The sequence below is a fragment of the Lepidochelys kempii genome, chromosome 4 (genome assembly GCF_965140265.1).
Source record: "Lepidochelys kempii isolate rLepKem1 chromosome 4, rLepKem1.hap2, whole genome shotgun sequence".
In the NCBI taxonomy this organism is placed as follows: domain Eukaryota; kingdom Metazoa; phylum Chordata; order Testudines; family Cheloniidae; genus Lepidochelys; species Lepidochelys kempii.
In genome coordinates, this window is record NC_133259.1 from 53,584,745 (window position 1) to 53,599,336 (window position 14,592).

A 14,592-nucleotide genomic window follows, 5' to 3' on the forward strand; every position below is an offset into this window, starting at 1 on the left:
AAAAATTAATCACAATTAATCACAAGATTAAAAAAATAGTCCCAATTAATTGCAGTTTTAACCGCATTGTTAAACACTAATAGAATACCATTTATTTAAATATTTTGGATGTTTTCTACATTTTCAAGTATGTTGATTTCAATTACAGCACAGAATACAAAGTGTACAGTGCTCACTTTATATTATTTTTATTACAAACATTTGCACTGTAAAAAGGTAAACAAAACAGACTCTGTGTGTGTGTTGGGGGGAAGTGTGGGTGTATGTGTGTGGGGGGGAGTGTGTGTATATGTGTTGGGGGAGTGCTCTCTCTTTAAGCAGAGCATTCAAGAGCCTGAACACTTTTTCAGCCAGCAGCAGCTGCTGTCAGCAGCTCTCACTCCTGAGCTAGCAGCAACACAAGGCAGGCTCCCCCTGTTCCCTGACCCCAGCTCAGCAGCAACTTGGTACATGGGTGGAGGAAGGGGGACACCCCGACATCAGCCCCCTGCCTCCCCCACCAGCACCCCTGACTGCGCAGCTGACAGGAGGCAGGCTCCTGGTCCAGAGCAGCTTGGCCAGGGGCGGCTCCATGGAGTGGTGGGGGCAGGAGGAGCAGTGGAGCAGGACAGCTCTCCCAGAACACAGAATGGCCCCCCTCACCCACCCCTAAGACCAGCCCTCATTCCGAAGTCTCTTGTCCCTGGTCGCCTCCTGCTCGCTGCCACAGGCTGTGCCTCACTCCCCGCCCGGCTGCGGCCAAGTCCCATCTCCAGAGGTGTGCTATTAACACTCATTAAAAAAAAACAAACCAACCATTAATCTGTTTTGAGTTAATCGCATGTGTTAACTGCAATTAATTGACAGCCCTAATTTAAACATAACAAAGGCTCCCTCTCCTAAATAATTTTTTTCCAAACAGGCCAATTTAAAGAAGCAAATGTGCTGTAAAAAAGGTTACAGACACATACCGAGGTAAATCATGGCCCTGCAACAACCAGAAAAACATCCAGATAGCAAATGAAACAATCCTATTTCGGGTGCTGCCCCTACAGCTTTGTCCATCTACTTGTCCCTGGTTCATTGTGCTAAATTCCAGTTGGAATAACACTTGCTTTGTCATTTAGAATAATTAATGTATGAGTCCAGATGGAGAGATCTTCCCTCATTAACTGACAGGAGATGCTACACTCAGAGGCCTCATCACCACTGATAGACAAGCAGATGTTCTGTAGCTTTTGCAATAAGCACATTATCAGTGGCAAAACTGAAGAATAATTCCAACATTTTATTTTAAATGTACATACAATAATGGGAGACTGAAACAGATTGAGGTTTGGATATGGGGAAGGACAGAAAGCAATTAATTTAAATATTTAGTTGATGCATGTTTTTGAAAAGACATTTTGATAGTATAATATAAAGTTGAGTTATCCTTTTCCCATCCCATCATGAACATTATGAGAAAATGTTTTTGCCTTGTTCTATTCCTTGTGACAAAAGAATTCTGTTCACTACTAGCTTCAACATTTCCTATCAAAGCTCCATTCAAAGTATGAAAGAACTTTTATTTTTACATAAGCCACAGTTAATCTTTGGAGCTCACTCCCACTAGATATCATTCTTGAATCCAAGAACACGATTTAAAACCATATTAAATACACAAACACACACATTATATTGCTATATAATGAGTACATCCACAGTTACCTTAGAGAGGATTAAACATAAGAGGGATGTAAACCCTCATGTTCCAGGGAATAAACCAATTGTCAGGGTTTGAAGAAAGTTCCCCTATTGGCAAGTTGTTTCATAAAGGAGCACCAAGTACCTCCTTATAAACATAATCCTGCCAGAGACAGGATAATGAACTAGATGACCCAATGATCAGTTCAGGGATGGCACTCCCTATGATTCCTATGTTCCTTAAAAGTAATCTACATATGGCTCAGTGAAATAAGTGGTTCCCTTTTTTGCTTCATTGTAGTACTGTATAGATTAAATATATCAGCTGAAGTACTTTTTAAAGTCAATTATGTTATCCTCCAACTTTCTCAGCGACTTTACAGGTTCTGTATTACGTCTGGATGTAGATACTGATTTGTGCAATGTTCCTTATTCCATACCACGGAGCAACCCACACTTTAACAGCACCAATCAACCTCCTGAAATTTTTGCACATGGACTCCACAATCCAGGCAGGTAAGTAAGTTATATTTGTCATTGTTGAGGAGCAAACACTGTTGTGATCCAGGTGCTTCTTAGGCTTGCTAATTCTAGGACATATTCTGCTCTCAGATGTTTTATACATGTTTCTATTGAAATCAACAAGAGCAACAGACATCAGAGGACAGAAATCCGCTCATAAAGTTAGGGTTTTAGCACCCAAAAAAAAAAAAGAATTGGAAGGAATATGTCACAGAATCTTGAATAGCACTTTGAGATTGGGCCTTTGCACCACATCCATCAGGCCAGGCTGGGACCATAGTTTTGTAACTAGATTTCCTACTCAGGGCTGGATTAACACAGGGTCTTTAGGGGCTGCAGCCCAGGGCCTCGGGCTAAGGAGGGGGCCCCACAAAAATAAATCCAAAATTCTATACAATTCAGTGGTCACCAACCCGTCAATCACGATCGACAGGTCGATCCTGGAGCCTCTGCCAGTCAATTGCAATCTCCGTGCCACTAAAAGTCCAGTGGTGCAGCAGGGCTCAGGCAGGCTGCCTGCGTGCCATGTTCCCATGCCGCTCCCAGAAGCGGCCAGCTGCTGGCACGTCTCTGCAGCCCCGGGGGGAGGGGGGGGAGCGTGTCTCCGTGCACTGCAATGGGAGCTGCGGAGGCAGTGCTGAGGGCAGGGACAGCGCACGGAGACACGCTCTTCCCCCCCCCCCCCTCCACCAGGGGCCACAGAGACGGGCCAGCAGCCGGCCACTTCTGGGAGCAGCATGGGAACATGGCAGGCAGGCAGTCTGCCTGAGCCCTGCTGCGCCGCCGGCTGGGAGCTGCCTGTGGTAAGCACCTCCCAGCCAGAGCCTGCACCTCGCACCCCAACCGCCTGCACTCCAACCCTCTGCCCCAGGTCAGAATCCCCTCCTGCACCCAAACTCCCTCCCAGAGCCGGCACCCTTCACCCTTTCCTGCACCCCAACACAGCCTGGAGCCCCCTCCTGCACCCAAACGCCCTCTCAGAAAGACACTAATATAACAGCTGTTCTAAGGGAAGAAGTAGGCTATTTTGAATTAACTTAACTATATTCTACATGTTTTAAGGCTGAAATGTAACCACAGAATGGTTTTATGTTAATTAAAAGCCACGTTTAGTATAGCGTTAATAGCCTCGATGCCATAATTGTGATCATTTTGTTTTAAATTAAGAAAAAGACTTGTATACAGGGGCCCCACAAAATCTAATAGCCACAGGCCTTAGGAGAGTTAATCCAGCCCTGTTCCTACTGAGCAGTAAAATGCACAGGTTCTTTGTAAGCAGGCCAAACATTTCTCTAGTATGAAATTGGAAATATGGTAATGGGATACAGGAGATCTTCAACTTTAGAGAACTATTGCAAATCAAGGCTGTTTTGACTACAAGTTGCTGCCAGCTAGTGTATCTTTAATAGCACATCTTAAATGGTGGTGTCTCTCCAATGCCTAGTAGATGCATGGCTAAAGAAGAAAAAATACCAGCAACATTTGAGATTATTTCACACCCTCAGAGACCCCAAGGTCTATAGAAGGGCTATAGAAGCTGAACTACAATATCTTCTTGCCCTTACAGGTAGTTGCTTCCTGACTGAGATGGAGGCACATGCATAAGGCAGTTTAAAGAAGTTTGCACTGCTGCTGCCCAGGCTGTATCCGTCCTGAGCAAAGAAAGTGTATTGTTGTCAATGAAGCCCTTCCCAGAGCACTAAATTCATTTTCAGAAAGGAAAAAGGAGGAATGCATTCTTGTCCATATGCCTGTTTTCAGGATACTGAAAATTTGCTGTATTTTATCTTGATCTGAACATTTGTTTAATGTTCAGATCAATCAGAGGCAGCAAAGTCTAGTTGGCTAAATATGCAGATGAAATGCAGGAACTTTTATATTATATTCCCAGCTCTGCCAGGTACTTATTCTGTGGCCTTGGGCAAACCAATTAGCTATTCCTCAGATTCCCTATCTGAAAAGGGAGATAGTAATTTTGGAGGGGAACAGGGAGTGTAAACATTATCGTTTGTACAATGGTCTGAAGATGTAAAGTACTAGATACATGCTTAGTAGTATATTAAGAATCTTTTGATACACCTTTGTACAAAGGAGTGAGTTAAGCTGTGGTATATTAGGAAATACTTTACATGGTTTGATAGCAATAATTCTAGAGTCAGCAGAAGTCAGCTAATAAAGCCAGCAGCAAGCTGCTTAAAACCCTCAGAGGTTTGTACAGATTTCTCATAGTTCAAAAAATATATTTGGTAGAAAAAAGGCACAAAATTTTCAAGTAATAAATCATCTTTTGAAGTGGCAGAAACAGAAGTATTTTTAAAGTAATGGGAGAGACATCTGTTAGCTTTAAGAAAGAAAAGAGAACTCAATTAGCCACTACAACTTAAAATGAAGTGTAGAGTAATACAATTCCGAATGGCTGAGGGGGAAAAAAGTGAAACCTTTTCTTAACTGAGAAAAAAAGGCAAGTAGAAAACAAACAAACATCTGGTGCAATCTGAACGATAACAAAGAGCAGAGGGATTCACATAATTTGTAGTTCAGCAATTAGGGGCAGTAATGTTAAAGGTCAGGTCTACACTACAGTTGATATAACTTACGGTGCTTAGCGGTGTGAAAACGCCCTATCCCTGCACAGTGCAAGTTTTGCGCTGTCCATACCAGCACTATGTTGGCAGGAGATGCTTTCCCGCCGACATAACTTCCGCTTCTCACCAAGGTGGAGTAATTATGCCAACAGGAGAGCGCTGTCCTGTTGGCATAGTACGTCTTCACCAGATGCTCTGCAGTGGTGCAGTTACATCAGGGCAGCTGTGCCAACGTAATGATGGAGTATAAACTTGCCCAGTAACATTTAAGGCCATGCTTTGAGAAACAGAAGAAATCCAATTTGGTTAAAAAAGGAATTGTTCTTTGCTTCCTTTCTATGGTCCAACACCGCTATGCAATAAGAATCAAGTTGCATAGATTTGATGAGCCTTACAGAATTAAAGCTAGTTAAAGTACCAATAATTTCAAACATTATTCAGCAGAGCCCAATTCTTGGTGACAAATAGGAAAAAAGTCTATCCATTCTACAGAATGTGTCATGAGGCACAAGGGGTTTTTGTAGCTGTAGCTGTAGTTTTGTTTTTGTTTTTTTTTTGTCACAAAAGTATGAACTCTTTCTTATGCACACTTGTTTTCTCTGTGATCTGGGCACAGTGAATAATATAGTCCACTAAAATATACGGAACACAAAGAGAATAGTCTTCCAAAATTTGACCCGATATTCTATTAGTAGAGAAATAAGAGTCCATAAGAAGCTTTCCCCTAGTCTTTTATGACTTTTCTAACATGCTTTTTGATGCACAGGTGTGCCGTGGATCGCCACCCAACAGATGTAAATATTAATTTAACAATACTTTGCTCAGACTCAAATGGAAAGAATAGATCTTCAGCAAGAATCTTGCAAATAGTAAAGGGGAAAGACTATGGTAAGTTTTATCCAAAACTATTATGAAAAACAGCCTTCAAAAAGTCTATGGAATAATAAATATGGTAGTATTGCCATATTATGGTGTATTGCCATAGGAAACTAGGAAAAACCAGATAAAAAGGAATATTGTAAACTTAATAGGAAACCAATGAAAGACAAAGTACAAGAAAATAAAGGAAAGAAAAGAAAATGTAAATGATGAGGTCTGTTGTTATACATGTTTGTGACCATATGTGACTGCTCATAAAGAAAATTTTCTGAAAGATCAGGAAGTGATGAAAATGTATGCTTACTCATTCACATGTAACCTCTTAAGATACAGAATTTAAGTCTTAGGCAATGTGCCTCTTGTAATGGAGACTAAATGAGAGGCAAAACAACAGAGCACAAATATGATGGGGGTATTTGCCCCCATACTAACCTAGGAGACGATAATGGGACTGAGAAGGGGCCAATTAATCAGATAGGCCACAGGTCAGGGGAATTAGGTGGCCTCAGAAATCCCCGGAATGAAGATGGAGCCCAGCTGAGAAGGAACAGGTGGGGCTAGTATAAAACAAGGAAGCTGGCATCAAAAAGGGGCTGCAATGAGGGAGCCTGTAGCCACTCTTTGAACATTAGAGAGGGAAGGAAAGAAAACTAGATTGAGAGGGTGTAGGAAAAGATTCAGGGAAAGGGCAGCAAGGTTTAAGATGGTACAGCCCTTGGCTGAGTAGAGGATCCCTGAGCTGGAACCCAGAGGAGAGGGCAAGCCTGAGTTCCCTGAAGCCACTGGGAACTGGCATAATCTGGTCAGTGGATGAGAAGACTGCTGGAGATAGTGTGTATGGAGGGACTTTGATACCTGGGAAGGCGAGACTCTAGTGACCCGGCAGGAAGCCATGAAGATAGAGCACCCTGAGCCACAGAGAGAGAGAGCGAGAGAGAGAGAGAGAGAGAGGTGGCAGAGCAAGCAAGCGAGTGGCAGAAGGTGGCATAAAACCTGGAAAGAGCTAATCCCCAAAGCATCCAGGAGGAGGTGCCCTAGCAGTGAGAGGGACTCTGTTCCAACAACCAAATAGGGAAACTACTGAACACTGTTTAAATTTCAGTTAAAATGTTCAGTTTGGAAATGTACAATATAATATTACTTCACAAGTCATAACATGGCGCACAGTACATCAGGAAACTTGGATTTTAAAGAATTGATATAATCTATTGACTTGGGGCTATTATTGCTAAATAATTATCTGAGTTATATTTAATGTTAAAGTCTGATGCTTGCTGAGAACACTTGCAAATTCAGACAAAAGCCAGATGACCACAGCTCAGAGCTATCTTCTGTCTATGTTGAACATTTAACAACTTCTAAATTCATTCCGGTAAAGTGTGGTAAAGTTCAAAGCAGTGTCACTTGTATGGTATCAAGGACTGACCTAATTTCATGGGACATAAGCTATCTAGGTCTTTAGACTGACCTATGTATACCCATTTCTCCCCCAATCTGTACCGTACTTTGAAAGTAGAATAACTGAGCTGGCTCATGCAGTAGTCCACATATGTAATACAGTCACTTCAATTTTAGTTATTTCACATATTTGGTGTTGTCATTTTATGAATGCCAAGCCAAAGAAAAGTGTGGTTTGAAACGGATTTGGTAAACCACTGTTCCAACAGAATTTTGACTGCATCTCTACCGTAGATCAAACTAAGCAGTATTGTGGCATGGAATTGTGTCCGTCCAGAAGAACTTGCCAGAGCTTGTGCAGTGGTCAGTTGCTTAAACAAAAAAAATAAAATCATAATTTCCCTTTCTCCCTTGTATAATTTCATCCCTTAAAATCATAATCTAATCTGGGAAATTCAGTCAAAGATTTACAAGTGGCAGTCCAACTGCAACAATATTCATGTAAAATAAAAATATCTATTGGCTGTGATTTAAAATTACATAATTGTAACAAAATTTGAGCCTGGTTTTAACCTATGTAGTCTTTAAATATAGTTTAATTGCATATATAGGATCATTTACACATTAACATTGTTGAGGAGATTATCTGATATGATTTAACAGTGCAGTTCTGCAAGAAAAAAATGCATGTTAACTGTTGTCAATCCTAGCAGCAGTATAATGGCCTCAGCCTAAATAAGAAACTACAGTCAGCAAACTGATGCATGATACTGAACAGTACAGGCTTATTGCATTAAGGAACTGACCTTAAAAGAAAGAAGCTTTGGACAAGATTTTCAAAAGCACAAGTCCTGCTGAAAGTCAATGGGACTTGAACTCCTAAATCCCTAAATCACCCCTTTATTATTTATAATGCTGAAGCATAACAGATCCATTCTGTGGGTGAAACTCAAGTCATATAAAAGTCAATAGCAAGACTCCCATCAACTTCAATAGGATAGTTAGGATATGACCCCTTTGGCTCTATTCTTCTCTCAGTCTTAAGTTAGGCTATGTCCCTCTATGTTTATGATGGTGTTTTCTGGTTTCCCTTATGCTCAATTTCCTGTCTTATACATCCTGTACATCCCAACATTGGTGCAATTTAAATGGCAATAACTTTTCTTCATACTGTATTTGCATAATTGTTTTTAATATATGAAATTGCATTTGATCTAATGCTATGGTAGTTACTTTTTAGAAAGCGAGCCTTCACTTCTAGAATTCAAACCATTCAGTAGTGGACCATTGGTCGGTGGATTTGTATACCGAGGTTGCCAATCTCAGAGACTTTATGGAAGTTATGTGTTTGGAGACCGCAACGGGTAGGTGTCTTAAAATATATTCAGTTATGATACATATAAAGCAACAATAATATTTTGCATGTTTGCATATTAAAGTAGTTCTGCCAGCCTTGCAGTGTGGCAATGCCATAGGGAAATCTCCAGGTTTGGAAACAAGATAGGGACCACTACTTTCTGAGTCATGGCATTCTAATGAATAGCAGCAGAGGTGACATACTTGATCTCTGGAGGAGGTTAAAATGGAGATATTGATCCCAAAGGTTCCTCAGAGACCCCCTAATCCACTCTGATCCTCCAAACACTTATGCCCACGCTTAACATTAAGTACACGAGTAGTCTCATTGACTTCAATGGATCAAGTATTTAAGCATGTGTGTAAGTATTTACAAGATCGGGGTCTAACTGATTAACAGAGCAGCTTTGAATCTTGGTCTCATGGAAACATCAATGATGGAAAAAAAGTAATGCTTTCTGGATGAATGGGTGCAGTCCTGTCACACCAAGCAAGAGAAATGCTTAGTACCTACGTGCAAGAGAAATATTTTACAAAGTATTTTCAGGATATATATATTTACAATACTTTGGGCTCAATTCTGCCACACATAGATACTAAGCAACGTGAGTAAGGATGGCAGAAGGATTAATTGTGTTTGTACAATGCCCGCTGGGAAACTATATTGTGATTAATTTTATAGAAGTGTCCATGGAACTACTTACTGCAACTCCCTTTTATTATCTGGACATTTTAAGTTCTCTTTTCAAATGCTATATAACAGTTTGCATTGTATGTGTTTGATTACAGAAATTTTTTAACGCTGCAACAGAGTCCTGTAACCAAACAGTGGCAAGAGAAACCTCTATGTCTTGGCAACAGTGGTTCATGTAGAGGCTTCTTTTCAGGTCACATTTTGGGATTTGGTGAAGATGAATTAGGTATAGTAGAAAAACTCTTATTAAGTTACAAAATAAATCTTACCAAAATTACATGCTGCACCATACAGTATTATAGTAGATCTTTAATTGTATCAGACTCTACAGCATAGCTTTTCTTTTCTTTTTAACTCTTTGACCAAGATTGCCATAGTATCGTCCCTCCTACTCTTTAGCATCTATGTAAGAAGCAACAGGGAGAGGTAGCAGAACGGGTGAAGGTCCCTATTTTCAATCTGTGCACAAACGCAGGGGGTATGAACTTAAGTGAAAGGCACAAATGTAGTTTAAGTTCCATGAGCATAAGACACACATCAAAGTGAGGCCAAGAATTGATTGAAAATATCTAAATGCCATTTACTCCTCCTGTTTCAGAACTTAAAATTCTCATTCATGCTAACTGGATTTTGCGTAAAGACCAATGAGAGATTTTCTTAAATTAATAGCTGACTTATATTTGCCTCTCAACACTCATTTAAACAATTAACTATGGAAGTTCAGTGCCATAGTAGGATAGGACACTTTCACCTTAGAAACTTGAGTTCAAATCCTGAATTTGGTGTAAAGGAAAAATGAGTTTGATGATTTCACACTCTTGACATCAAAAGATCATTAACCGCATTGACACAACTGGCAGGAATGTCTTAATAGATGCCAAGGATTTGGGTGGCAATGGGACTGCAATTCAGTACTGAGGTGCTTACTACAATTTCACATAGGATGTTTGCACAGCATCTAGCTCTAGCTGATGCTATTCCTTCGCTTTTATGAACAAATGCACACACCACCACCTTTAGAAAGAAAAAAACTTGGTGTTTCTAGTATATATAGTTTTTAAATTGGAATGGATATTTGTCAGAACAGCCCACAGGCAATTAGTCATCTTTATAACGAAGGGCCTGTCATACATTGCACACATTCACATCTCAAAAAATAATTTAAATTTATATAACTCCATATTTCAATAGTAAAACTATTGAATGGGCAGATGAAATTACCCCCTTCTTCCCCCCCACCCAAATTTTGAAGTTTTGTCTAAATTTTGAAATTCAGAAATCTTCAACTAGCTCTATAAAATGTTAAAAGTGAAGAATTTGGTTTTAAATTTGCATGACAAAGTTTGTTTCATGTTTCTAGTTTTAACTGGTAAGAATTGTTTCATACATGTTTTCAAACAGGAAAATTACATTGTATTTTCCAATGATGCAAGATATTTATTTCATGAGGTTTTCACCATCTTGCAAATAGAGCTAGATGGTAAGTCAGAGGTACAGCATATTATTAAAGAACACTAATTTACTAGATCTATTTCTTTAACAGGTGAGGTGTACATTTTATCAAGCAGCAAAAGCATGACACAGTCTCACAATGGGAAACTCTACAAGATTGTTGACCCCAAAAGGTAAGCATTGCTTTATTCACATCACAGATTAGATCAATCTGTTCATAAGCAGGTTAATAAAAACTACCTAGGCAAAATATAAAATGAATACTCTGTGAAACAGAATAAATTATTTATGCTTCACTTTTCCACGTAGCTCTGGTCATGCAATGCTTGAACAAAAACTGAGGGAAATTCTCAACTCAGGAGTCTTCCTAGCAGCAGATGTAGGAGCCATCAGCTGGTACACACACTCTCACCAAAAGTAACCACTATCAAGTATAATTTAAATGCTACGACATGATTTTTTAAACTGTCAGGGGAAGCCTATATATCATCTTCCTCAATCTCTGGATCTTACCCTACTAAGCCTAGATGCTCATATTTTGGGCGTATTTGGGTACATTTGTGGCAGCCTAGACTCCCATATTTACAGTAGAACCTTTTGAACCGATCCACACAGAAGATTCAGCTGGGATTCTGAATCACAAGTGCCTACAGCTGAGTATATATAGTACTCACCGGTGTCAGGACAACAAATTCTTCCTGTCTTAGTGACTGGTGCCCAAGGCCAGCGGGTGTGCTGTGCAAAATGATGTAGTAGTTCACATACAGAACTGGTTCAAAGGGTCTGTGCAGTGACAATGACTATATGAGGAACATACACATTTTTCCCCAAAGCATTCCTTTTTTTCTCCTGCCTGGGAGGTCCCACACACAGGAAGAACACATGAGGGCAGATTCTCATTGATTTCAATGGAGCTATGACAATTTATGCCTGAGGATCTGCCCGATGGTTTCTAGAGACGTCCCTGCCTCCAGGCAGTTATATGCATGGGTTAACTTGCTGTCATCCACCTCTTCTCCAGGTAAGTTTGTACAATGAACAGTGCACCCCAGAATTTATCTGTGACCAGAAAAGCAAAGGCCATACCAAGGATCTTCTGTTTTCCCACCACCAAATGAATACTCCAAATTGTGTATCAAGTCCTAAAAACCAGCAACTATTTCTAACAGGCCCCCAAATCCTACCCAAATGATTTATAAAACAAAATCCATAGACTCAGTAAAATTATTCTGACTTGTGATAAAAACAGTGATGAAATTAAAATCACCCAAAAAGGTTTTCCGAGGTGTAATTAGCACCAAAAGTTGTACATCAAAAATGAGGAATTATCAGATTCAAATAGACAAAAATAGGCCCAAGTTCTTTCTATACTACCCTATACACCAGTCAACATATGAAGAAGCAAATCCCTTTGCCCCAATTTCAAGTTCTTTACAATGCAACTACTTCCAAGGGAATGATAGGGGATCTGAAAACTGTGCACAAAACCCCTCCCTTCCATACACCAATGTCCAACATCTTGGCACATGAGCATCATTACATTTTAATACATTTAATACAATGGAGGTAATGGGAGAAAAGCAGTTAAAGGGAGCTCACCTTAGTTAGAGAAGTGAAACATCCCTGCTCCAAAGAGTTTATAATCTAAGAAAATCTAAAGAAATCTAAGAAAACAACTCTTAGGCTATGTCTCCACTATAGCACAGCTGTACCCCTGCAGCTGAGCTGCTATAAGGTCTCGTGTAGCCACTCTCTGCTGGCAGGAGAGAGCTTTCCCACCGGCATAATTTAACCACACCCAACGAGCAATGGTAGTTGTGTCAGTGGGAGATCATCTCCCACCAACATAGTGCTGTCCACACCGACACTTTTGTTGGTGAAACTTATATTGGTCAGGGGACTGGTTTTTTCACATCCCTGACTGACAAAAGTTTTGCCGCAAAAGTGCTAGTGTAGACAAACCCTTAAGCTCTTATGCTTCAGGATCTAAATCAAACATTGCCTCGGGTTAGAAAGAAACTCACCAGACATAGGTATAGAAATCCATTTAAGGAAATCCATTCCTTCCTCTGAATCATCTAGTATTTGCCATAGTCTGATACATGATTCAACTAGACAGACAATTGTTCTGATCCAGTATGGCAATTCCTTAGGTCCTGTTTATTTTTGAAAAAGAGGGCAGTATCTAATACCTAATCAGGTGCTCCATGGACTTTCAAGGGAGAATACTTCCCCATGCATTATGATTAGTCTTCACAGTTCTGGACTACAGCATGTCTGCAAAGCGTCTTTGGGCCAGGCTGGAGTTGTTTTGAGTTGGACTAGGCCCTAAACTTGCTTAACCCTACAAACTTCTACCATTCAGTTTAGCATTCCTTTTTGACACTCTTCTGCGGTTTATGATACCAGAAGAATATTTACAAATTAATTTATTCCAAACAAAGGATTGTGTCTGGGGCACTTGATCTCATTCAGGCGATTTGAAGCTAAGGTGAATGCTGTTCCCAAGAACTTCAGCTGTTATAGCTTTTAATACAACTGTCTCATATGTCAGGAATTTGCCATTTTCAGAAAAATATAAAAATAATGTTTAAATGTTGCATTTATGAAGATTTTGGTTAATGAGAGATGAGAATAGAAATATACAGTATTAGACCCATTCTCCAAAAAAAGTCTATGTTTGATGGTTCAGAGATATACTCTGAAAGCACTTATTAAAGCTGTCAACAAAATGAGCCATTTTATTGGTGAACCCACCCAGGTGGGCCATACAATCTCCCTCTATCCAAAAAGTTACTATCCCTCTAAGTCATTTAAGAGAATGGAAAGTCAGAATTAATGTCTAATTATATTTAGTTTAGACTTAGAATGCAAAATTCTTATCTCATTTACCTAGCCACATGCAGTTACTATTCCCATAAGAGACACTAAAGAGAAATTAAAGCTCTTAGTAAATACCAGCCTAGAGAGTTTCACTTTACAGAAGTACACCACAAAAAGTCCTTTGTAACCACTATGGAAAAACTGAGGGTTTTTTTTTTTTTAATCACAGCACAATCCACTGACTGTAACGGTTTTGTTTTCATTTTCTTACTGTTTCTAACATTGGGTATTAAGGAGCTTTCACTTTTTATCATTTTATAAGGAAAAAACAGTTCAGTTTATCTTTTGACTATTTTCTGGAGCCTGCAGGAAGCCAATTCCTCTGCCATCCCAAAGAAAGTCATACATAATAGAGCAGCTTTAGTCCAGTAAGCCAGTCTTTGCCAATTCATCAGTCAAAGTGTTATGCAAGTGGCCCCCTAAATTGATAAATTCCCACAGTGCCTGTTGACCCAGCTGCCAAGTGCTCATGCAGCAGGTGTTGTTTTCATGACCACCCTGACAGTAATACAAACTGTTTAGCAGTTGCATTGACCTCTTAGCTATTAACATTGATACAGGCTCCACTAGGGACTAGTTTTCAAACATGACAGAATTTCTTAAGACTAGAGGTCATGAACGAGTATACCATATAAGAATAAATTTTATAGGTTGCTGAGTTTAAATCTAAGAACAGTGAGGTTTTTTTCCACATTATTCCCATGTAGTAAATCTGGAGACAAGTAACGAGCTTCTGGCATATCTCCCAGTACTTAAGGTATATTTTTATTTTAGAAACTGTACCTGAAGAGATGCAATATTTATTCTGTGACAAGTAGTAAATTATAATGAAACAAACTTATTTTCACTTGCAATTTGCCCTAGAAAAAATCAAAGTTAGGATACATTTTGCATTAATATGTGTTTGTCCATCATTTTAATAACTAAGTAATATTTTGGGTGAAATGTAATTGAAGTGAAATCTTCTCCTATCCACAAAGCAGTGAAACTATCAGAAACCCTTTTGACATCAGAGTCAGGATTTGCATGGATATGCCCTATTCCCAGAACAGAGATGCATCTTTTGTTTGTTTTACTCGCCAAGCATTTTAAAAATATTGTGCCAACTTCACCCTTGATGGCATGGCATTCGCTTCAGTGGAATTACATGAAAGCTGA

The 14,592-nt window shown here is 39.6% G+C and overlaps 2 protein-coding genes across 8 annotated transcripts in view; one reads left to right on the forward strand and one right to left on the reverse strand.

The window, feature by feature from the left end:
- Positions 1-14,592, reverse strand: part of ANAPC10 (anaphase promoting complex subunit 10) — a 301,756-nt gene that overhangs the window by 98,993 nt on the left and 188,171 nt on the right. The gene's annotated exons all lie outside the window — the stretch shown is intronic.
- Positions 1-14,592, forward strand: part of HHIP (hedgehog interacting protein) — an 87,372-nt gene that overhangs the window by 60,285 nt on the left and 12,495 nt on the right. For both annotated transcript variants that reach the window (XM_073341236.1, XM_073341234.1), the window contains exons 7-11: positions 2,038-2,181; positions 5,539-5,660; positions 8,290-8,413; positions 9,195-9,325; positions 10,643-10,724. In XM_073341236.1, coding sequence (XP_073197337.1) covers positions 2,038-2,181; positions 5,539-5,660; positions 8,290-8,413; positions 9,195-9,325; positions 10,643-10,724 — 603 coding nt within the window. The remainder of the gene's footprint in view (positions 1-2,037; positions 2,182-5,538; positions 5,661-8,289; positions 8,414-9,194; positions 9,326-10,642; positions 10,725-14,592) is intronic.